The sequence below is a fragment of the Ovis canadensis genome, chromosome 5 (assembly GCF_042477335.2).
Source record: "Ovis canadensis isolate MfBH-ARS-UI-01 breed Bighorn chromosome 5, ARS-UI_OviCan_v2, whole genome shotgun sequence".
In the NCBI taxonomy this organism is placed as follows: Eukaryota; Metazoa; Chordata; class Mammalia; order Artiodactyla; family Bovidae; genus Ovis; species Ovis canadensis.
In genome coordinates this window covers 26,240,093-26,262,638 of record NC_091249.1, presented here as the reverse complement: position 1 = coordinate 26,262,638, position 22,546 = coordinate 26,240,093, and the positions used below count along the sequence as shown (strand labels likewise).

General features: G+C 48.0%; 1 protein-coding gene across 1 annotated transcript in view; it reads left to right on the top strand.

Annotated features, from left to right (window-relative positions):
* Window positions 1–14,398: 14,398 nt before the first annotated feature.
* The window catches only part of MUC16 (mucin 16, cell surface associated), a 113,524-nt gene continuing 105,376 nt past the window's right edge, over window positions 14,399–22,546 (top strand). Inside the window, exon 1 of the mRNA XM_069590304.1 lies at window positions 14,399–14,489. Within this exon, the coding sequence (XP_069446405.1) occupies window positions 14,399–14,489 (91 nt within the window). The remainder of the gene's footprint in view (window positions 14,490–22,546) is intronic.

The following is a 22,546-nucleotide window of genomic DNA, read 5'->3' as shown; positions in this document are numbered from 1 at the left end:
GATTAAATCCCCACCTTGTAAATCACCGACAGTCACAGTGGCTTGTGGACTATTCCTTACTGCTTGGCTCCTTGTGTGTGTGTGTGTGTGTGTGTGTGTGTGTGTCTGTGTGTGTCTGTGTGTGTCTGTGTGTGTCTGTGTGCACTCAGTCGCGTCTGACTCTTTTGCAACCCCATGGACTGTAGCCCACCAGGCTCCGCTGTCCATGGAATTTTCCAGACAAGAATACTGGAGTGGGTTGGCGTTTCCTCCTCCAGATATCTTCCCAACCTTTGGGTCACTCTAAAGCTCCCTCCAGGCAGAGGCTGTGACCCTTGCACACGGCTACATCCTCATACCTGGCCCAGTACCTGTCATGCAGCGGCTCCTGGAAACACCTGGTCAGCTTGATCTGACTCATTGCCCTTTCTCCTCCCGCCCCAGGGCTGGCTTCCTGGTTACTGGATACGGGTGTATCTGTTTCCTAGGGCCGCTGTAACAGAACATCACAAGCTGAGTGGCTTCAACAACAGAAATGAACTGTCTCAGAGTTCTGGAGGATAAAAGTCCATGATCAACGTATTGTCAGGGTTGGCTTCATTTGATGGCTTGAGGGCAGAGTTTGGTCCATTCCTCTCTACTAGATCATGGTGGTTTGCTGGAAATCTTGTTGTTAAATTTATTCATCTATGCACTTATTTTTGGCTACGCTGGGTCCTCACTGCTTCCTGCGCTTTTCTCTAGCTGTGGCGAGCGGGGGCTACTCTCTGGTTGTGGTGCGCCAGCTTCTCCTTGTTGTGGTCGCTTCTCTTCTTGCAGAGGACGGGCTCTACTTGCAGGCTTCAGTGGTTGCAGTGCGAGGGCTCAGCTTCCCTGGTGGCCCAGTGGTTATGACCGGTTAGTAGTTATGGCACACGGGCTTAGTCACCCCGTGGCACGTGGAATATTCCCAGACCAGGGATGGAGCCTGCGTCTCCTGCATTAACAGGTGGATTCTTAACCCCTTGATCACCAGGGAAGTCCCAGCTGGTAGTTTCTGGCAGTTTGTCTTACAGATACATCACTCTGATCTCTGCCTTCATCTTCACGTGCCTTCTGCCTGTGCATGTCTATCTGTGTCCAAGTTTCCCCCTTTTATAAGGACACAGTGATATTGGATTAGAGACCACCCTTATGACCTCATTTTAACTTGATCATCTGGAAAGATCTTATTCCAATTAAGGTTCCACACACAGGTACTGGGGGGTGAGGACTTTAATATTTTTTGGGGGGGAGGACACAATTTAACCCATAAACATGAGGCTTCTGCCCTCAGAGTCACCCACACTTGAAACCTCAATCATCTTTGCCTCTACTTTCACATAATTCAGGAAATATAAGTAGAGGAACTCGGTAAAATAAGCCCTTAAGCTGAGGGCTGGAGAGGCCCTCTAGGGCAAGTCCTAGAAGGTATCTTTTTTTTTTTTTTTTTTTTTTTACCTTATCCCATGACATTCAGGATCTTAGTTCCCTGGCCAGGGATGGAACTCATGCCCCCTGCAGTGGAAGCATGGAGTCGTAACCACTGGGCAACCAGGGAAGTCCCTGGAAGGCATCTTAGCCCTGCTTTCAAGATCTGCAAGTGAAGAAGAGCAAATGTGCCTTTGGAATTTCTCTTTCTCAGGCTGCATCACCAGGGGGAATGAGAATGAACAGATTTTATTATTTATTTATTGCACATACTTACAAGAAAATATTCCCTTGGCTTTGCCCTCCCCTACCATCCTCTTCTGCTTTTCTAAAGTCTCTCAAGGTCTCCCCCAGGTGGATGGCAGTGAGGTGTCTCACCCACACTCCCCGATTAGTGTGCTCACTGCCACCTCTTGTCACCACTAGTTTTGCTACACAAGTACAAGTTTTCTCATCTCAGCCCCATTGGCAGTTGTTGCAAACTAGGTAGGTACGGCTATTGCCCAGTGTTTCCCCTAACCCCTTGATTCATCTTTTTAAAATTGACTTATAGTTTTTGTACAGTGTTGTGTTGGTTTCAGATGTACATCACAGTGATTTAGTTATACAATTCTGTTTTACATTTTTCCCTTATAGGTGATTACAAATGTAATATCAGTTACTATACTGACTGTAGCTCCCTATGCTATGCAGTAGGTCCCTGCTGGTTATCTATTTTACATATGTGTTCATGCTCAGTAGCTCAGTCATTTCCAACTCTTGGCTTCCCATGGACTGCAGCCCGCCAGGCTCCTCTGTCCATGGGGATTCTCCGGGCAAGAATACTGGAGTGGGTTGCCATTTACTCCTTCCAGGGAGCTGCCCGACCCAGGAATGGAGGTTGAGTCTCTTACATCTCTTGCATTTGCAGGCAGATTCTTTACCACTGCGCCATCTAGGAAGCCCATTTTATATATAGTAACGTGTGTATGTTAATCCCAACCTCCTATTTTACCCCTCCCCTCTTTCCTCTTAGATAACCATAGCTTGTTTTCTTTCTTTTTGTAATTTTATTTTATTATTGGAGTATAGTTGCTTCACAAGGTTGTGTTCATTTCTGTTGTATAACATTGTGAAACAGCCGTATGTATACGTATATCCCCTCCTTCTTGAGCCTCCCTCCCGCCCTTCAGGTCATCACAGGGCACTAAGCTGAGCTTGCTGTGCTATGCAGCAGCTCCCCACTGTCTGCTTTACACATGGCAGCGCATATATGTCAGTTCTGCTCTCTGTAAGTTGTTTTCTATGTCTGTGAGTCTCTTCCTGGTTTGTAAATAAGCTAATTTGTAGCCTTCTTTTTAGATTCCCCATATAAGAAAGATCATTTGTTTGTCTTTCTCTGGCTTACTTCACCTAGGATGACAACCTCTAAGTCCATTCATCCATTCATGTTGCTGCAAACGCCATTGTCCAGTTTGAGATGCGCAGAGTGTGAGGTCGTTGTCCGAGGCTACTTACTTTTGATGTGGTCAAGTCCTGATGTGAACCCCGTGTGTCTCCCTCCAGAGCTTGTGCCGGTAACCCTGCCTCAATAAATCACAACACCTAGTTGATGGGAGAGAAAGCAGGTTCAGAGGAAGAAAGGGCACAGGTTGGTCAGAGGTGGATCTGAACCTACAGCCAGAGAGGCTATTATATTTTCCTTATTTAAGGAATGAAAACTTATGCACAAAAACATACATAGCCCAAGGCACTGTTTTCCAACAGCTTAATTTGAAAAACTTCAAACATACAGCAAAGTTGAAAGAATGCTGCTTTGAACTCTCATATACCTACCAACTGGTTTCTACTTTCACGTTTTGCCGTACTTGCTTTATCGCACATCTATCTATCTGCATCCATCCATCTATCCGTCATCCATTCATCCATCCATTCATTCCTTCATCCCTCTATCCATCTTATCTAACCATCTTAATTTTGATACATTCCAAAGAAGCTGAATTATCAGTACTTTCCAAGTAGTTCATCATGTGGAGTATTAACTAGAGTTCAGTATTTGTGTGTAGATTTTTATCTTTTGAGATCTAATTTACATTTAGTGACATGCATAGATCTCAGGGGTGGTGGCTCAGACGGTGCCTACAATGTGGGAGACTGGGGTTCGATCCCTGGGTCAGGAAGATCCCCTGGAGAAGGAAATGGCAACCCACTCTAGTACCCTTGCCTGGAAAATCCCATGGACACAGACCACAGGGTCGCAAAGAGTCGGACACGACTGAGCAACTTCACTTTCAATTTCACTTTCAATTTCTTCAGGTGTAATTTGCTAACTTTGAACAAATGCATACATTGGTATAACCCGATTTTCTATTGAGCTATAAAATATCACCAGCCTCATCCCAGAGATACAGCACATTATCCTCCCTTTTATCCTTCTTGCTGCTGCTGCTGCTAAGTCACTTCAGTTGTGTCCAACTCTGTGCATTCCTATAGACAGCAGCCCACCAGGCTCCTCTGTCCCTGGGATTCTCCAGGCAAGAACACTAGAGTGGGTTGCCATTGCCTTCTCCAAAGTATGAAAGTGAAAAGTGAAAGTGAAGATGCTCAGTCGTGTCGGACTCTTAGTGACCCCATGGGCTACAGCCTTCCAGGCTTCTCCGTCCATGGGATTTTCCAGGCAAGAGCACTGGAGTGGGTTGCCATTGCCTTCTCCGTTATTCTTCTTATGGAAGTATAATTTATGCTCAGTAAAATCCACAAATCCTAAGTGTATCACTCAGTGAATTTTTATGTGAACTCTAAGCTTTAACCACTGGGCTGGACTTGGAGTTACTTTTCTTCCTCATAACTGGATTTTGTCTTTGGGCCAGATTCGTTGAAACTACTATAAATCAATTAGGTTCTCCATTAGGAGTGATTTTACCCCCTAGGGTTTCCCTGGTGGCTCAGCTGGTAAAGAATCCGGCTGCAGTGCAGGAGACCCGGGTTCAATTCCTGGATTGGGAAGATCCCCTGGAGAAGGGAAAGGCTACCCACTCCAGTATTCTGTCCTGGAGAATTCTACGGACTATAGCCCATGGGGTCGCAAAGAGTCGGACACGACTGAGCAACTTTCACTTTCACTTTGCCCCTAGAGGACAGTTGGTGATATCCAGAGCCACTTTGATTGTCACTACCGGGGAGGGGCTGTTGGCATTTTGTAGGTAAGGGTCAAGGATGCTGCTAAACACCCTACAAACACCCCACAGGACAGCCCCCCTGCCACAGCAAAGGATTATTTGATTCTAAACATCAACGGGCTTCCCAAGTGGACCTAGTGGTAAAGAAACTGCCTGCCAATTCAGGAGAAGTAAGAGACTTCGGTTCGATCCCTGGGTTGGGAAGATCCCCTGGAGGAGGGCAACCCTCTCCAGTATTCTTGCCTGGAGAATCTGATGAACAGAGGAGCCTGGTGGGCTACAGTCCATGGGGTCGCAAAGAGTGGGACACGACCAAGCAATTAAGCAGGCACGTGGGTGGTGGCCCGGTGGTTGATTCCTCCTTCCACCATAGGGAGCACCTATTCAATCCCTGGTCGGGGAACTAAGATCCTTTATGCCAAAAAATAAAATGATAATACTAAATGTCTTTAAAAGGGAGGGGAATGAAGCAGCAGAGAGGTACAGAAAACACAGAGGGGGTGCAGTGGGTCTGTTTCATTCATCTTTTTATTTATGTCCAGTGCTTGGTGCCAGGTAACAGGTAAGTAAATGAATGAATCAGTCAGCAAATTCCTTTATTTTATTTTTAGATTTTTGCACACCTTCTGTGTGTCAGATACCCTCTGTGGTATTCACTGATCTTGAGACTGTCAGAGATGCAAACATAAATGTGTGCTCATGGGGTCAAGCTCTTTCAGGGAGGAACCTCTGAGAACCAGGAGGGGAGCTAAACACTGAGGGGAGGCGGAGGTGGGGGAGAGGCGGGAGGAGCCCTTCAGGAATCACAGGACCTATAAACAAAGCCTTTGAAGGAATGCATCAGGTGAAAGCTGGAAGGGGAGTCCCGGGAGAGGGAACAGTCAGGGCAGAGGCTTGAAGGGGAGCGATCAGGCCAAATGCTGGGGTAGTGGGTGGATGGGTGCTCTGAGCATGACTAAAGCGCTGGTTCATGGGGAAACAGTGCTCAAGCGGATGCAGAGGGGCGGAGGGAGGGGAACGGGGTGGTGGGGGGGGTGGTGGGGGTGGGGGTGGGGTGGGGGCTGGCCCCAGACCAGACATAGCTTTAAGAGCCAGGCTGGAGAGTTTGGACTTGAGGGCAATGAGAAGCCACTGAAGAATTCAGCCCAGGGGCGGGGCATGGGCCATTTTGCATTTTTGGAAAGTCATTCTGTCAGCTGGGTGGAGAGGAACAGGGTGAGTGGAGCTGGAAGAAGAGCGTGAGTAAAGAGGCCAAGTTTCAAAAAGTCAGAGATGACAAAGGCTTGAACTCAGGTGGGGCTGGGGGCAGAGAGGCAAGAATGAGGTAGAAGGGGCAGGTGATTCCCTGAAGCTCCAGTGATTAAGACTCTGCGCTTCCACTGAGAGGAGGGCAGGTTCGACCCCTTGCTGGGGAACTGAACTAAGAGCCTTTGCATGCTGTGACAGCATGGCCAAAAAAATTTAAAAATAATAATAGTAAAAAAAGAATAACAGAATATTCTGAGGATGGAAGGGAAGGGTGGTCCAGAACCGGGTTTCACGTGGGGCATCCCTAGAAGGCTGATTTCTAGGCTACTAGCCCTCATACAGTAAATAGAACAGAGTTTCCTTCTCAAGTCCACTGAGGAAATCCTAGGACTTTATTTTTTTATTCAACAAATATTTGAAGGCTTATTTTGTCCCACCCAGGGCTTAGCAGAGTGGATACAGCCATACCCAAGGTAGACTCAGCCCTGCCCACCAGGAGCAAATGGAGACAACAGACAAACAAACAAATGGAGAATTTAGAACACTGGAGTGGGGGTGATGTGATAGTTCTTCAGCCTGCCCCATTCTTTGCGACCCCATGGACTGCAGCCTGCCAGGCTCCTCTGTCCATGAAATACTCCAGGCAAGAATACCAGAATGGGTAGCCATTTCCTCCTCCAGGGGATCTTCCCGACCCAGGGATCGAACCCAGATCTCCTACATTGCAGGCCGATTCTTTACTGTCTGAGCCATCAGGGAACCCCTGGAATAGGGCGGGGAGAAAAAAGAGGAGGATGAGGTGGCAAGTGATGGATAAGACACAACAGTTGGGTGTGGGGGGCGGGGGTGGTGACTAGTAAACTTCTCTGAAGAGGTGATGTCTCAGTGGAGGCTAAAGGGATGGGCAGGTGCCAGTTATGTAGAGAGTCAGGCACATGAGAAAGCATGTGCAAAGGCCCTGAGGTTGCACGGCTTTCACATGAGTAACTCCCAGCAAGGAAACCAGTTGGTAGATCAGAGAGAGAGGGTGGAGAGAAGAGGGGGGCGGAAAAAGACTTAAGAGGCGGCTGAAGTCAGACCTGAGGGCTGTGGAGATCTTGATGGGGAACTGAGACTGCTCCAAGTGTGGCACATGGAAGACACTGGAGGTTTGAACAGAGGTGCCATAGGGAATGATTTGGAGTGGAGCAGGAAGGCAAGCAGGGAGCCACTGAGCGACGTGTCGACGTTGTTCCGGTGAAAAACTGTGGGTGGCCAAAAAGTTCGTTCAGGTATTAATGGAAAAACCAGAACTAGCTTTTTAGCCAACCCAGTATTATTCGGACAGGCTTTGGTTCAACATTGCCCTCTGCCAATTGCATATGAAATATTTTAAAAGGGGGGGGCGCGGTGTGTCTCAGGGTCTTCGGTGACCTCACAGAACTGTCAAACTGTACAGTTTTCCAACTTGCCGATTTGCATTTTAGTTGCAACAATAAAAATCTTTTCTTCTAAAGAAAAAAATATTGTAAATATTATGTGAGATCACTTATATGGGGAATCTAAAAAATAATGATACAAATGAGCTTATTTGCTAAGCGGAAACAGACTCAGATTTCAAAAACAAACTTACCAGAGGGGAAAAGAGGGGAGGGATAAGTTAGAAATTTGGGATTAATGTATACAGGCTACTATACATTAAATAGATAATCAACAAGATCCTACTGCATAGAACAGGAAACTCCACTATATTCTATAATAATCATATAAGGGAAAAGAATCTGAAAAAACATAGGTATATGTTTATGTACAACTGAATCACTTTGCTGTGCACTTGAAACGAACGCAACATTGTAAATCAGTTGTGCATGTGTGCGAAATTCCTTCGATCCTGTCCAAATCTTTGCAACCCTATGGACTGTAGCCCACCAGGCTCCTCTGACCACGGGATTTTCCAGGCAAGAATACTGCAGTGGATTGCCATGCCCTCCTCCAGGGGGTCTTCCCGACCCAGGGTTCAAACCCAGGTCTCTTACATCTCCTGCACTGGCAGGCAGGTTCTTTACTAGTGCCCCCTGGGAAGCCCAGATAGCTGTACTCCAATAGAAAATAAAAATTAAAGTAAATTTTAAAGTTAAAAAAACTTTTAAAAAAGTCTTTATTGAATTTGTTACATTATTTTTTTTTCTTAATATTTTGGGTTTTTTCACCTCAAGGCATGTGGGATCTTAGCTCCCCTACCAGGTATCGAACCCATACCCCCACCCCGTGAATAAGAAGGCTAAGTGTCAACCACTGAACCACCATGGAAGCCCCTAAAACAACTTTTTGTTGAGGTATAACAGCTCCCTTGTAAAGTGCACAATGCCCTGGTCATAAGTGCATGACTCAGTGAATTTTTACTCACGTGTAACCTTCACCCCACACAAGGTATAGAACAGTCCTTTCTGCAAGGACATAGTTTCTCAGTCTCTACTGCCCTGACATTTGGAGTGGGACGTCTCTTCGTTGGGAGGGGCTCTCTTGTGCATGGCAGGGTGTTAACCCTGACCGCAGCCACCACCCACACATCGCCTCTCACTTGTTCTTTGTTTCTTGGATGTTTGCACCTTTTGACTGTGCTCACCTATTTCCTTCACGCGGAACTTCCCCGACCAGGGGTTGAACCCATGTCCCCTGCAGTGGAAGGGCAGAGTCTTAACCACTGGACCACCAGGGAAGTCCTCTTCTCTGTATTGTTGAATCTGGTTTGCTTAGATTTCATGTGAGATCGCACAGTGCTTGTCTTTCTCTGCCTGACATTCCATTTAACATGATACCCTTCAGGTGCACCCATGGCATCACAAATGACAAGATTTCTCCTGTTTATGACTGAATGATACTCCATTGTGTGTGGGATGCTTATTTTAATACACTCATCCATTGATGGACACTTGAGTTGTTTCCATGTCTTGACTATTGTGAATAATGGTGCAATGAAAGTGGAGATGTAGATATTTCTCTGAGATAGTGATTTTGTTTCCTTTGGATAAATACCCATAAGTGAGATTGCTGGATTCTATGGTAGTTCTATTTTAAATATTTTTTAAAAAATATTTTAATGCACCAATTTACATTCTCACCGATAGTGCATGAGGATTCCCTTTTCTCCACATTCACACTAGCATTTTTTATCTCTTTTCTTTTTTATAGCAGTTTATATATACATATATATGTGTGTATGCATGTATATATATATATATATTATATATGATTATCTTAAGGTGCTAAACTCTTTCCTTTATTTTTTATCAAAATATAATCATTTTACAATATCATGTTAGTTTCAGTTATACAGAACAGTGATTCATATATATATATATATATATATATATATATTCTTTTTCAGATTCTTTTCCCTTATGAAAGTCACTCAGTCAGTCGTGTCTGACTCTTTGTGACCCCATGGACTGTAGCCTGCCAGGCTCCTCTGTCCATGGGATTTTCCAGGCAAGAATACTGGAATGGATTGCCATTTCCTTCTCCAGGGGATCTTCCCCATCCAGGGATCAAACCCAGGTCTCCTGTCTCAGAGACAGATTCTTTACAGTATGAGCTATCAGGGAAACTATTTTTTCCTTGTAGGTTATTTCCCTTATAGGTTATTACAAAATGCTGAATATAGTTCCCAGAGCTAAACAGTAGATCTTTGTTAGTTATCTGTGTTATGTATAGTAGTGTGTATATGTTAATACCAACCTCCTAAGTTATCCCTGCCGCTCTTCCTTTCCACTTTGATAGCCATAAGTTTGTTTCCTGTGCGTCTCTTTCTGTTTTGTATGTAAGTGCATTTGTAATTTATTTTAGATTCCACATAAAAAGGATATCATATAGTATTTGTCTTTGTCTAGCTTACTTCCCTTAGTATGATAATCTCGGTCTATCCACGTTGTTGCAAATGGCATTATTTCATTCTTTTTTATGGCTCAGTAGCATCCCACTGCATTCATGAACCACATCTTCTCTATCCATCCCTCTGTTGATAGTTGCTTCCATGCCTTGGCTATTGTGAACAGCGCTGCTATGAACTATCTCTTGTCTTTCCAATAACAGCCATCGTAGAGGTTGAAGTGACATCTCCTTATGGTTTTGATTTGCATTTTCCTGATGATTAGTGATGTTCAGCACCTTTATGTACCTGTTGACCATCTCTATGTCTTCTTTGAGAATGTGCCTTAGTTTGGACAGCCCAGAATGTCCCCCAGACAGTGCCAAATGTCCCCTGGGGGACATAATTGCCCTCGATTAAGAACTGTTGCTCTAGAAGTTTCCTTCATGCTCCTTTTCCAAACAGTGTTTCCATCCTCAGAACATCGTTGACTTCCAACCCCATCTGTTAGTCTTGCGTGTTCTTAAACATATTATGAATGGAAACTCAAACTGCATCACTGCACAGTCTGAGTTATAGAACTTTTTAAAAATGATTTATTCATTTGGCTGTGTTGAAACTTGGTTGCGGCCCACAGGATATTTGTTGCATCGTGTGAGATCTTTTGTTGTGATGCACCGATTCTAGCTGTGGCACATGGACTCCAGAGCACCTGGGCTCCACAGTTGCAGTGTGTGCCCAAGGGGAGGCAGGCAGACCTCTGAGAGAAGAGCATCCAGAGAACTGCCCTCATCTTTCCCAGTTTCCAAGTGGTCCTGCTGACATAGTTAAACATCATCAGGGGCAGAGAGGGAAATATGGATCCCACTCCATCCTTGTCACGGGTGCGGGAACCACTGACTTAGGGGAGACAGTTTAGTGATCCATCAACAGCTGAATGGATCAAGGTGTGGTGCATATATACAATGGAATACTACTGCTGCTGCTGCCGCTGCTAAGTCGCTTCAGTCGTGTCCAACTCTGTGCGACCCCATAGACGGCAGCCCACCAGGCTCCCCTGTCCCTGGGATCCTCCAGGCAAGAACACTGGAGTGGGTTGCCATTTCCTTCTCCAATGCATGAAAGTGAAAAGTGAAAGTGAAGTCGCTCAGTCGTGTCTGAGTCTTCACAACCTCATGGACTGCAGCCTACCAGTCTCCTCCGTCCATGGGATTTTCCAACCAACAGTGCTGGAGTAGGGTGCCATTGCCTTTTCTGACAAAATGACTCTAGGCATTGCCAAATGTCCTCGGTGGTGGGAGGGAGTAGGGGTAGGGGGTGGAGGGAGTGAAGAGTGGGAAGAGGGGAATAACCCCTAGGTGAGAAGCACCGTTCTTCATCAGAAGTTCAAGCCCCAGCTGTGTCAGGTGCTAGATGCATGACTGGGGGCAAATCCCCAAGCCTCAGCATTCTCATCTCTGCAATGGAGCCAATGAGTAGCAACCACTTTAGGGAATGCTGTGGGAGTGACACCTAGCTTCAGGGTCTGGATGATGACTGGAAGCCATGCCCAGTGTGTAGTGGGTGTTCAATAAACAGTAAAGTTGTGATTACCCATCGTGAACCTAAACCTATAAACCCCTATGCACCCCTTGAAGAGCAGGGCAGCTCCAGGACCCTGAGGACTCCCAGATGGTGCTCGGAAGTGCTTATTGTCGTGTTCTGGAGAGACAGAAGATTTAAATCGTTTAAACAGGACTTCCCTGCTGGTGCAGTGGATAAGAATCCACCTGCTAGTGCACGGGACGTGGGTTTGATTCCTGGTCCAGGATGATTCCACATGCCTCAGAGCAACGAGGCCCACGCGCCACAAATACTGAAACCCGAGTGTCTAGAGCCAATGCTCCACAACAAGAAAAGCCACAGCGATGAGAAGCTCGCACGCTGCAGCGGAGGGGAGACCCCACTTGCCGCAGCTAGAGAAAGCTGGCACAAAGCAATGAAGACCCAGCACAGCCAAAAATAAATAAGTAAATAAATTGCTAACTCAGGAAGAGTCTGAAGAATCTCGGGGTCTGGGGTCTAGTCCCCTCTGTCACAGATCTTGTTGGTCCTGGTGCTTTTCTGGTACCCAATTTTCCCCTCTGTGAGGTAGGGGGAACCGAACGCTGGACTGGACTGAACTCTCCCACTGGACTCTGGCTTGGCCTCTGTTTCTCTGTGATTGTTTTCTTAAGGAAGGGAGGGGGTGCCCAGGCAGACAACCAAGGGAGAGGAATTGGGCAAAAGCCAGACTCCACTTCCTGCTTCCTGCTACCTCCAGTCTTTGCTATTGCTGTGTCTTCTCCCCAGAACACTCCTTTCTCCATTCCCCAACTCCCCTGGCCCAGCTGGCTCCAGCTTCAGGACTTGGTGTACATGGCACCTCCTCCAGGAAGCCTTCCTTGATCCCCTGCAGCCTCCCTGTCTGGGACTGATATCTCCAACTGACTTCTCAGTTATTTATTTATTTGACTGTGTCAGGTCTTAGTTGCAGCATGTGGGACCTAGTTCCCTGGCCGGAGAGCTCTAACTTGGGCCCCCTTGGATTGGGAGTTCGGAATCTTAGCCACTGGGCCACTACAGTGCTTCTGTCAGCCCATCTTAATCACTTGTGCCTCTTGGCCAGGCTGCATGCCTGAAGGGTATTCAGGGCTCAGCATGTGTCTGAGCTGAGAAAGAGTGAACTGAGATCATCGGGGCAAGAAAGGAGGAGAACAGGTTAGCAGGAAGTTGCATCGAGCATGAAGGAGCTGGGTTTTGGAGTGTTCCGATAAGCTCGCCTTGGCTACAATCCATGGAGTTTGGCTCTGGGTACCAGGGCATCTAAACAACAACAACAACCAGCTGCAGGAGAGATGTGCGGTGTTGCGGGGTTGCCCCTGTCTGTCACCTTCACACTAGGTGCCTTCCCATGTCATCCCCTGGATGAGAAGACAAACCCACCTGTCTGGCTGTGAGAGGCTTGAGGGGTGGACCAGGAAGGAGGATGGGGATCTCCTGAGCCCCTGGATGAGGCAGGCACATGGGGGCCACTGAGGATCACATACCTACAGAGAATCACCCTGGCACAGTCTGTGTTTGGCAGACAGTGGGGGAGAGGCAGTTTTTAGGGGCAGCTGTTGTAACAGTCCAGGCTTGGGTGATAAGTAACCTTCAAGGCCAGCCCCTCCTGGCCTTCTCTGCCCCTGGGGGCTGCTGAATGGCTTAGCTACATCCTCCATGCTGGCCATGTGAGTCCTAGAGGGGTCCAGGGGTGGCAGAGGGCGGTTCTGCAGGGCTCCCCAAGGGTACACCAAGTCCAGCCCTCCACTCCCCCAGCAACCAGAGAGTTCTCACATGGGAATGCAATCTCCCGTCCACTCCCACACATTCCAAAACCGTTTGAGCCAGCCGTGCCTCCCCCAGGGAGGGTCCACCCGGCTCAGTCTGGTAGTGCCAGCTCCTGAGCAGGAAGTTGTCCGCCAGGTAAAACCCAGGGGGCTTGAAAGATTAAAACAGATCTATGCCCAGACCTCTGTTTGCCTTTAAGCCCAGGCAGACAGCCACTTCAGGGCATCTCTTGGTCTGGCAGCAGGCTTTTCAGGAGCCAGATTTCGTCTGGTGTGTGGAAGTCCCATGTGCCCCTCTTCATAGAGGGTATTGATGCCAAAACCTCAGCTTCTCTGTACGCCAGTGCTGAATCAAATATCAGGGACGAGTTCTGGGTGAAGTAGAAAAGGAAATTTTTATTGCTTTGGCAAGCAAAGGGGGACATAGCGGGTGCATGCCCTCAAAACCACGTGTTTTCTCTTGGGAAAGATTGTGCTGTGTGTTAGTCAGTTGTGTCCAACGTTTTGCAACCCTATGGACTGTAGCCAACCAGACTCCTCTGTCCATGGAATTCTCCAGGCAAGAATACTGGTGTGGGTTGCCATGTCCTTCTTGAGGGAATCTTCATGACCCTGAGATGGAGCCAGCATCTCCAGCGTTGGCTGGTGGATTCTTTATCGCTGAGCCACCAGGAGTGAGAGATTTTATCGTAAATATTCAAAGAGGGCATGATCAGCTTGTGGATATTCTTCTGAGGGGTCGGTGGTGAGGTAAGTAGGAGTCAGCATCATCAACCTTCAAGTTCAACAAGTCTGGGGTCTACATGCTTGTGGGCAGCATACCATTATTAATCATTAACTTTTCCCACCTGGAGGGGCTTTCAGTTTCTGCAAAAGAACTCAAAGATGTGTGTATCCATTGATGAGGAATCAGGACCTTGCCCCAAGGCTGCTCTTGACTGTTAGTTTCTCCCTGGTCTTACACCCCATCCCTTCCCTAATTAACAACTGGTTGAATCTGCCCCTTGGAACTCAGAGAAGGTCTTAGAAGCTGAATGAAGGTTTGTTTCCTATAATCAAAGAAATGGAGGTGTGGGACACAGAAAGGGCTTGTGCCCAGGAGCCCCACAGGGCCCTGGACAGTATCAGTATCAGTCTGCAGGCATTAGTCATCACAAGGGCGCTGAATAAAGCCAGCTGACCTTTGCCAGCCACAGAACCACTGCTTCCCCCTAGGGCAAGCCCTGCCCCTCTTGGGAAGTTCAGCAAGGCGTGTCCTCACCACCCTCCCAGGAGCCCGGCCGGGCTGGGCTGGGTTCAGTCACTGGGGCTCGTTCAGGGTGTGAGGAGCACTGCCCAGGCAGGTGGGCAGGAGAGTGGGCAGGAGCATGGGCAGGAAAGACCCTGCATACCCGGGGTGCCATCGGCGAGGGCACCTGGTGGCTCTGACCCTGAGCTTCTTTCTCACCTGCTGGCCAGGTAAGCCGGGCTGGGTTGGGGTCAGTGGAGGAGGCAGATACATACCTGGAGGAGAGAGGGGCAGATGTGACAGGTGCCTCAGGCCTCCCGAACCCCCTCGGGGGCAGTCCAGAGGGCTTCTGCTTTTTTTGGCAAAGGCCTCTATCACAGTCAGCCAGGTGGGGCTGGTTTTCCATACTGACTGGAGGAGACATCACAGAATGGCTACAGTGGAAATTAAAAATTGCAGGATTAGAGATGGCCAAGCATTCCTCCTTTCACTGGCTCACTGACACATACATTTCCTAGGGCTTTTTTTTTTTTTTTTAATTGGAGTATAGTTGATTGACAGGCTTCCCTGGTGGCTCAGACGGTGAAGAATCTGCCTGCAAAGTGGCAGACCTGGGTTCAGTCCCTGGGTTGGGATGATCCCCTGGAACAGGGCATGGCAACCCACTTCAGTATTCTTGCCTGGAGAATCTCCATGGACAGAGGAGCCTTGTTGGCTGCAGTCTATGGGGTCCCAAAGAGTCAGACGTGACCGAATGACTAAGCAGATAGTTGATTTGCAATGATGTGTTAGTGTCCGGTGTATCGCAAACTGATTCAGTAATTTATGTACATATATTCCACCTTTTTTAAGATTTTTCTCATAAAGGTTATCACAGAATATAGAGTAGAGTTCTGTGTGCTGTACAGTAGTTGGTTATCCATCTGGGTTTTTGGTTCTTTTTTTATGATGAGTTTTATTTTATTTTATATTTTCTGACAGAGCCACATAGTATTTGGGGATCTTAGTTCCCCGATCAGGGATCAAACCCGTCCCCCCTGCATTGGGAACCTGGAATCTTAAGCACTGGGCAGCCAAGGAAGTTCCAATTTTGGGGTTTTTTGTTGTTGTTGTTTTATTGACACCTCTGATTTCAGTACCTGTGCTGAGCTCTCAGATAGGAAATGAGCAAGTCACAGCCCCAGGCTTGCAGGAACTCCAGGCTGGTGGGCAAGACAGAGGGGTGCCCAGTCTTTCTTGGCACAAAGTTGAGCAAGAGCTTTGCCACCTTAGGGGTGCAAAGAAGGGGCAGATTCCCCAAAACTGCAGGGCAGTATTGGATTGGCTGGAATTTCTACAGACAAGGTCAGTGGAAGAAGGAAAAGGACACTCCTGGAAGGGAGAACCGAGGGGGCAAAGGCCAGGAGACAGGAAGCTGTATTTGGGTCCTTTGATATGATGTGAGCGAATTTGGGTTGCACAGTCAGGGGATGCTGAGGGGCGGGTGGAAGCAGAAAGGCAGCTTGTGAGGATTAAGGAAGGTGTGTTCTTGGACCCCAAGGGGGACCTCACAGGCCTGTTAGTCATTTGGGGGGTCAGCTTGGGCCTGGCTAACCAGAGAAAGCCCACTGGCCTCAGGAAGAGGTGGGACTCCAGCTTGGTATTGCGGAGAGGAATCAGATTCTCTTCTCTACCAAAAGAAGGTCCAAGACTCTCCATGTGTGGCTCCAGGGCTTCTAGACCCCCACACTGTTTTACCCCTTCGGCAGGAAATTAGGGCTCTCCAGCCAAACCACTCTGGTGTCCAAATTCTCCAGGCAAGGATACTGGAGTGGGTTGCCATTCCCTTCTCCGGGTGTCTTCCCAACCCAGGGATGGAACCCAGGTCTCCTGCATTGTAGGCAGATTCTTTATTGTCTAGCCACCAGGGAAGCCCTCTACACTGTGGTTGTTTGTTAATCACTAAGTCGTGTCTGATTCTTTTGTGACCCCACGGACTACAGCCCACGAGGCCCCACTGTCCATGGAATTTACCAGGCAAGAATATTGGAGTGGTTTGCCATTTTTTTCTTCAGGAGATCTTCCCAACCCAGGAATCAAACCCACGTCTCCTGCACTGTGCCGGGTGCTTAAATATCTGTTAATTTACTCCGCGCAGGAGAAAGGACTGTCCTTAATGCTTGGCTGCAAAACAGAAGCTTCTAGAGCCTGAAGCTTCTAGAGGGTGAGGGCATCCTTTTTCCCCCATTCTCAGGGGCTCAGGCCACGGACACTGAAGCCAAGGGTGGGTGGGCCACCTCCTAGTCCCTCCCCAACTCAAGCCTCACTCTCTGCAGCTCCTGGAACAGGTGGAGAGGGCACCCCAGCCCCCAGCCCTGAGTCACTCAGGACAGCTCTGGGCCCCGGAAAAGCTTTGCGGTTGGACGCCACTGAAAGGCACCCACACAATGGCTTGAATGGTGGGCGGGTTTGTACCGGACAATTCCACCACCTCTGATGGGGCGTGTCCCCCTGAGCTGTCCCCAAAGCACGTCACCACAAACAGAGGCTGTTTAACTGCTTTTGACCCCGAGGCTTCCTCAGAGTCAGATGCCGAGGGCCGTGTGAATGGAACGGGCTCTTGCTCCCACCCCAAGGAGGGCTGGTTGCCTGGACTAAGTGTTGACATCCCTCCCCAGTTGCCCATCAATTCCACAGTAAATAGGAAGCCTGTTGGGGAGGGGTTCCCCTGGCAGGTCAATTCAGACACCTTTCAGGACTCTTCACTTTAATTCTGGAAAAGACTCCCTTGATTCCTGGGCAGAGACTAAAAAAAATGTAAATCCAACGTTGACAGGCTGTGTGTCCTTGGGGGTGATGCCTAACCTCCCTGAGTTTCTATCTCCCTAAAGGGTAATTTTAAAAATTCCAGAGCTGGTGGAGATCCACTCCCCTCTCACCTCTCCCTCCACCCTAGACCCCATCCTGTGAATCTTCTTCTGCATCTGCATGCTGTACTTTCCCCCTCCTTGACCGTGTGGCTGAAACCTGATAAGATCCCAGAGGACCACAGTAATCATCATTTTCTATTGTGGGCCTACCGTGGGCCAGGGCTTTCACGCGCATTCTCTGGATTGAGCTTGCATGGGTGAGAGTAGGGGTACATTGCCTCCCATTTTATGGAAGAGAAAACAGGCTCAGAGAGATTGAGCTCTTTGTTTTAAGGTCACACAGCAAGCACTCAGTGCTCTGTGGTGACCTAAATGGGAAGGATATCCAAAAACAGAGGGGATATATGTATATGTATGGGCTTCCCAGGTGCCGCTGGTGGTAAAGAACCCGCCTGCCAATGCAGGAAACCCAGGAGACCTAGATTTGATCCCTGGGTCCAAAAGATCCCCTGGAGAAGGGAATGGCAATCCACTCCAGTATTCCTTCCTGGAGAATCCCCTGGACAGAGGAACCTCCCTGGGGTCGCTAAGAGTCAGACGCAACTGAAGTGACTTAGCATGCATGCCACCTATGTATGTGTGTAGCTGACTCATCTTGCTGCACAGTGGTGACTAGCATGGTGTGGTAAAGCCACTTTTTTATTGTTATTCTGTCACTAAGTCGTGTCCAACCCTTTGTGACCCCGTGGACTGCAGCACACCAGGCGTCCCTGTCCTTCACAGCTTCCAGAGTCTGCTCCGTTCATGTCCGCTGAGTCGATGATGCTATCTAACCATCTGTTCCCTGCCACTCCCTTCTCCTATTACCCTCAATATTTTCCAGGATCTGGGTCTTTCCAATGAGTTGGCTCTTTGCATCAGGTTAAAAAAAATTTTTTAACAAGTGAGGGAAGGGATCTAAACTCCCATTTCTGGATGATTCCTAAGCCCTGTACTTCACCCTCTGCCTGGAAAAGACTGAGGGTTGAGGAGTGTTTCTCCTCTCTTGGCTGTTTCCTGGCCCTTGGGTATCCCCATCCCCCAGGGTAGACAGCAACTGCCCTTCATCACCCCTCTGTCAACGTAAAAAATTTATATTTTATTTGGTGGAAATTTTTAGGACTTCAAGCCAAGGAGGCAGCATCTCAAGTAACACTGAGAGAACTGCTCCGAGGAGGCAAGGGGAGGAGCCAGGTTATATAAAAGTTTTGCAACAAAGGGCAGGTAGCCTGAACATCGAAAGATGATTGTTAATTAAAGAAAACCAGGGTCTCTGGTGGTGCAGTACCTGAGACTCCACACTCCCAGTGTAGGGGGTCTGGGTTCCATCCATCCCTGGTCAGGGAAGTAGGATCCCACATGCTGCAAGGGACAGCCAAACAAAAGAAAGAAATACAGGAGGAAAACCAGATAGCCCAAGTTAAGGAATTGAGTGCCTTTCTACGTGTGGGAAAATGCGAGAGTCTGATTCACTGAGATTGTTCCTTTCACATGCACCTCAGCTGTCTAGGGGCCAGTATCCTGGCTTCCCGGGTGGCACGATGGGAAAGAATCCACCTGCCAATGCAGGAGATGCAACAGATGTGGGTCCGATAACTGGGTTGGCAAGTTCCCCTGAAGGAGGGCATGGCAACCCACTCCAGTATTCTTGCTTGAGAAATCCCATGGACAGAGGAGGCTGGTGGGCTACAGTCCATGGGGTCACAAAGAGTCGGACACAACTTAGTGACTAAAAAACAACAACTTTACATCCCACCAGCCCACCTGGATGGAGTTTTCACCCTTCTCTTTCATGTCTGGTTTCTAGGGATGTCCTCACTCTCCCCCGGAGAGGGGGGTCTTCATTCTCCTCAGTCGAAAAGGTCTCCCTTTCCCTCACATTAAGGGTCCCTGAGCATCTTCACCCTATTGGGGAGGTCCTCACCTCTTTACTCAACACTCTTACACAGCGATTCATTCAGCCATTCATTTGTTCAGTGACATTTCTTGAGCACCTACTGTGTCCCAGGCACTGTTCTGGTGATGAGGATACAGCTGTGAGCAACACAAAGATCCCTGCCGAGCTGACATTCTGGCAGGGGAGACAGATCAAAACCCGTATGAACAGTAAATGAATTATGCATTTAAGTATTAAGAGGGTCTTCCCTGATGGCTCAGTGAGTAAAGAATCCTCCTGCAATGCAGGACAAACAGGAGACAAGGATTTGATTCCTGGGTCAGGAAGATCCCCTGGAGAAGGAAATGGCAACCCACCCCAGTTTTCTTGCCTGGAGAATCCCATGGACTGAAGAGCCTGGAAGCCTACCGTCCAAAGGATGGCAAAGAGTTGGACATGACTGCGCAATTAGGCGCACATAAGTATTAAAATGGTGATAAGGAGAAGAGATTTTGGACAGAGAATCTAGGGTGCTGGAGTGTGTTGGGGTGGATTGCTCTCGTCAGTAGGGTAGGGTGAGGGGAAGCCTCCTGTGAGTCAATGAACAAATGCATCCCAGAAAAACCCTGTGCAACCCAGAGGCAGGTGGGCTCTGATGTTATTTGTGCTGTAAAAATGGGGAAACTGAGGCTCTGTGGAGTGAGTGGGGCAGGACCAGCTTGAAATCCAGGACACCAGGGCTTGAGTTCTGGCTGTGTGTGTGCACTTGTGTAAGTGTGCATATGTAGGTGAGACAGTGTGTGTGAGACAGGGAGAGAGCAAAACAAGCTCTTTTTTCTTATGAGGGGTACTGTCCTCTTTTTTTTTTTTTTTTTAAAGCAAATTATTTCTTTATTTTTCCTATGCTGGGTCTTCGTTGCTGCGAGAGCTTTTCTCTGGTTGTGGTGTGCAGACTTCTCATTGAAGTGCCTTCTCTTGCTGTGGAGCACGAGCTGTAGGGAGCATGGGCTTTGGCAGTTATGGCTCCTGGGCTCTAGAGCACAGGGTCAGTGGCTGTGGTGCCAGGCTGAGTTGCTCCCCGGCCTGGGGATCAGGGATTGAAACTGTGTCCCTGACACTGGCAGGTGGATTCTTTACCACTGAGCCACCACGGAAGCCCTGATGGGCCCTCTTCTTTCTCTTCTGACAGCATGTCCTCACTTTTCTCAGGGACGGGGAGGAGCCCTTAGATCTCTCCTCCCAGGGAAGGTAGGACTTCAGTTGGCGCTGAAACCCCCAAAGGACCCCTACCCAACCAGCAGTCCCTTGCGGGGGTACAGGGTAGGCCAGCAAGGCAAGGTAGGACCAAGGGACTCAGTCCACTACCTGACGCCCATCCTGAGGGTAGAGCTGGGTTTGGCATTTCCTCTGCTGTTCGGGCTGGGCTTCATCTCCTTGTGCCCCCACCTTGGGTCCTTGCCTGGGAGGAGACATCCCAGGAGCTGCCCTGGCTGGTGCGGCCCCATACATGTGTGGAGGCAGACCTCTCAATAGTCAAAGGGACTGACACTGAAGTTGAGCAGGGCATCCTGCCTGGCTGTCCCCTACCCATCCTGACCAGTCTCATTCATCTCCATTGGACCAACCAGCCGCTTGCAATATCTGTTCTGGGACAGCAGTCCTTTGGGCACCCAGTTTTGGGACTCCCCAAGAGAGCTGGGCCATAAAGAAGGCTGAGCACCAAAGAATGCATGCTTTTGAAACGTGGTGCCAGAGAAGACTCTTGAGAGTCCGTTGGACAGCAAGGAGATCAAACCAGTCCATCCTAAAGGATATCAGTACTGAATATTCATTGGAAAGACTGGTGCTGACGCTGAAGTTCCAATGCTTTGGCCATCTGATGCGAAGAGACATATTATTGGAAAAGACCCTGATGCTGGGAAAGATTGAGGGCAGGAGGAAAAGAGGGCGACAGAGGATGAGATGGTTGGAGGGCATCACTGACTCAATGGACATAAGTTTGAGCAAGCTCCAGGAGATGATGAGGGACAGGGAAGCCTGGCACGCTGCAGTCCATGGGGTCCCAGAGTTAGACATGACTTAGCAACTAAGCAACAAGATACAGTGAATCTGACCCCTGCTCCCCATCACTGATTCTTTTTTTTTAAATTTATTTATTTATTTTTGGCTGCACTGGGTCTTTGTTGCTGCTCAAGGGCTTTCTTCAGTTGAGGTGCTCGGGCTTCTCATTGCGGTGTCTTCTCTTGTTGCAGAGTATGGGCTCTAAATGTGCGGGCTTCAGTGGTTGTGACACATGGGCTTAGTTTTTCTGAGGCGTGTGGGAGCTTCCTCGCCCGTGTCCCGTGCATTGACAGGCGAATTCCTAATCCCCAGACAACCCATCATTGATGGGAAGGCCCCCATCATTGATTCCTATTCTGATTCCCACTTCTCTGGTTCTGACCCACTCCCTAACAGAACTCTGATCCCATTTACATCCTCCTTCCAACTAATAATAATAATAATAATAACAGCATTCAGTGCTATGCTAAAATGAGCCAAGGTAATAATAATATTTTTCAATTATTTTTATTATTCTATTCTATTTTATGTTTTCTTTTTTGTTTATTTTTTATCTTAATATATTTTATTTTTTATTTTTTTAAATATAAATTTATTATTTTAATTGGAGGTTAATTACTTTACAGTATTGTATTGGTTTTGCCACACATCGACATGAATCCGTATACACGTGTTCCGTATAAAGGTATACACGTGTTCCCCATCCTGAACCCCCCTCCCTCCTTCCTCCCTGTACCATCCCTCTGGGTCATCCCAGTGCACCAGCCCTGAGCATCCTGTATTATGCATTGAACCTGGACTGGCAATTCGTTTCATATATGATATTATACATGTTTCAATGCCATTCTCCCAAATCATCTCACCCTCTCCTTCTCCCACAGAGTCCAAAAGACTGTTCTATACATATGTGTCTCTTTTGCTGTCTCACATACAGGGTTATCATTACCATCTTTCTAAATTCCATATATATGCATTAGTATACTGTATTGGTGTTTTTCTTTCTGGCTTACTTCACTCTGTATAATAGGCTCCAGTTTCATCCACTTCATTTTTTAATGGCTTATGTCTTTAAATTTTAATTCACATCCAGTCCACTGTCTTTGGTGAATTTTGACAAATTATACTCATACAACAATCAAAAGCAATATATGCCAGACAATGGGATTTTTTACTTTATTTATTGAATAAATGCATTTATTTAAAGCTGGGCACAGTCTTTCTCTGGTTGCAGCAGGCGGGAGCTACTCTCTAGTTGTGGTGCCTGGGCTTCACTGCAGTGGCTTCTCTTGTTGTGGAGCACGAGCTCTGGGATGGGTGGGCTCAGTAGTCCGGCACACAGGTTTAGTTGCCCAACGGTATATGGAATCCTCCCCGACCAGAGATTGAACCCGTGTCCCAGGCATTGGCAGGCAGAGTCTTAACCACTGGATCACCAGGGAAGTCCCAGACACTATTTTAAGCC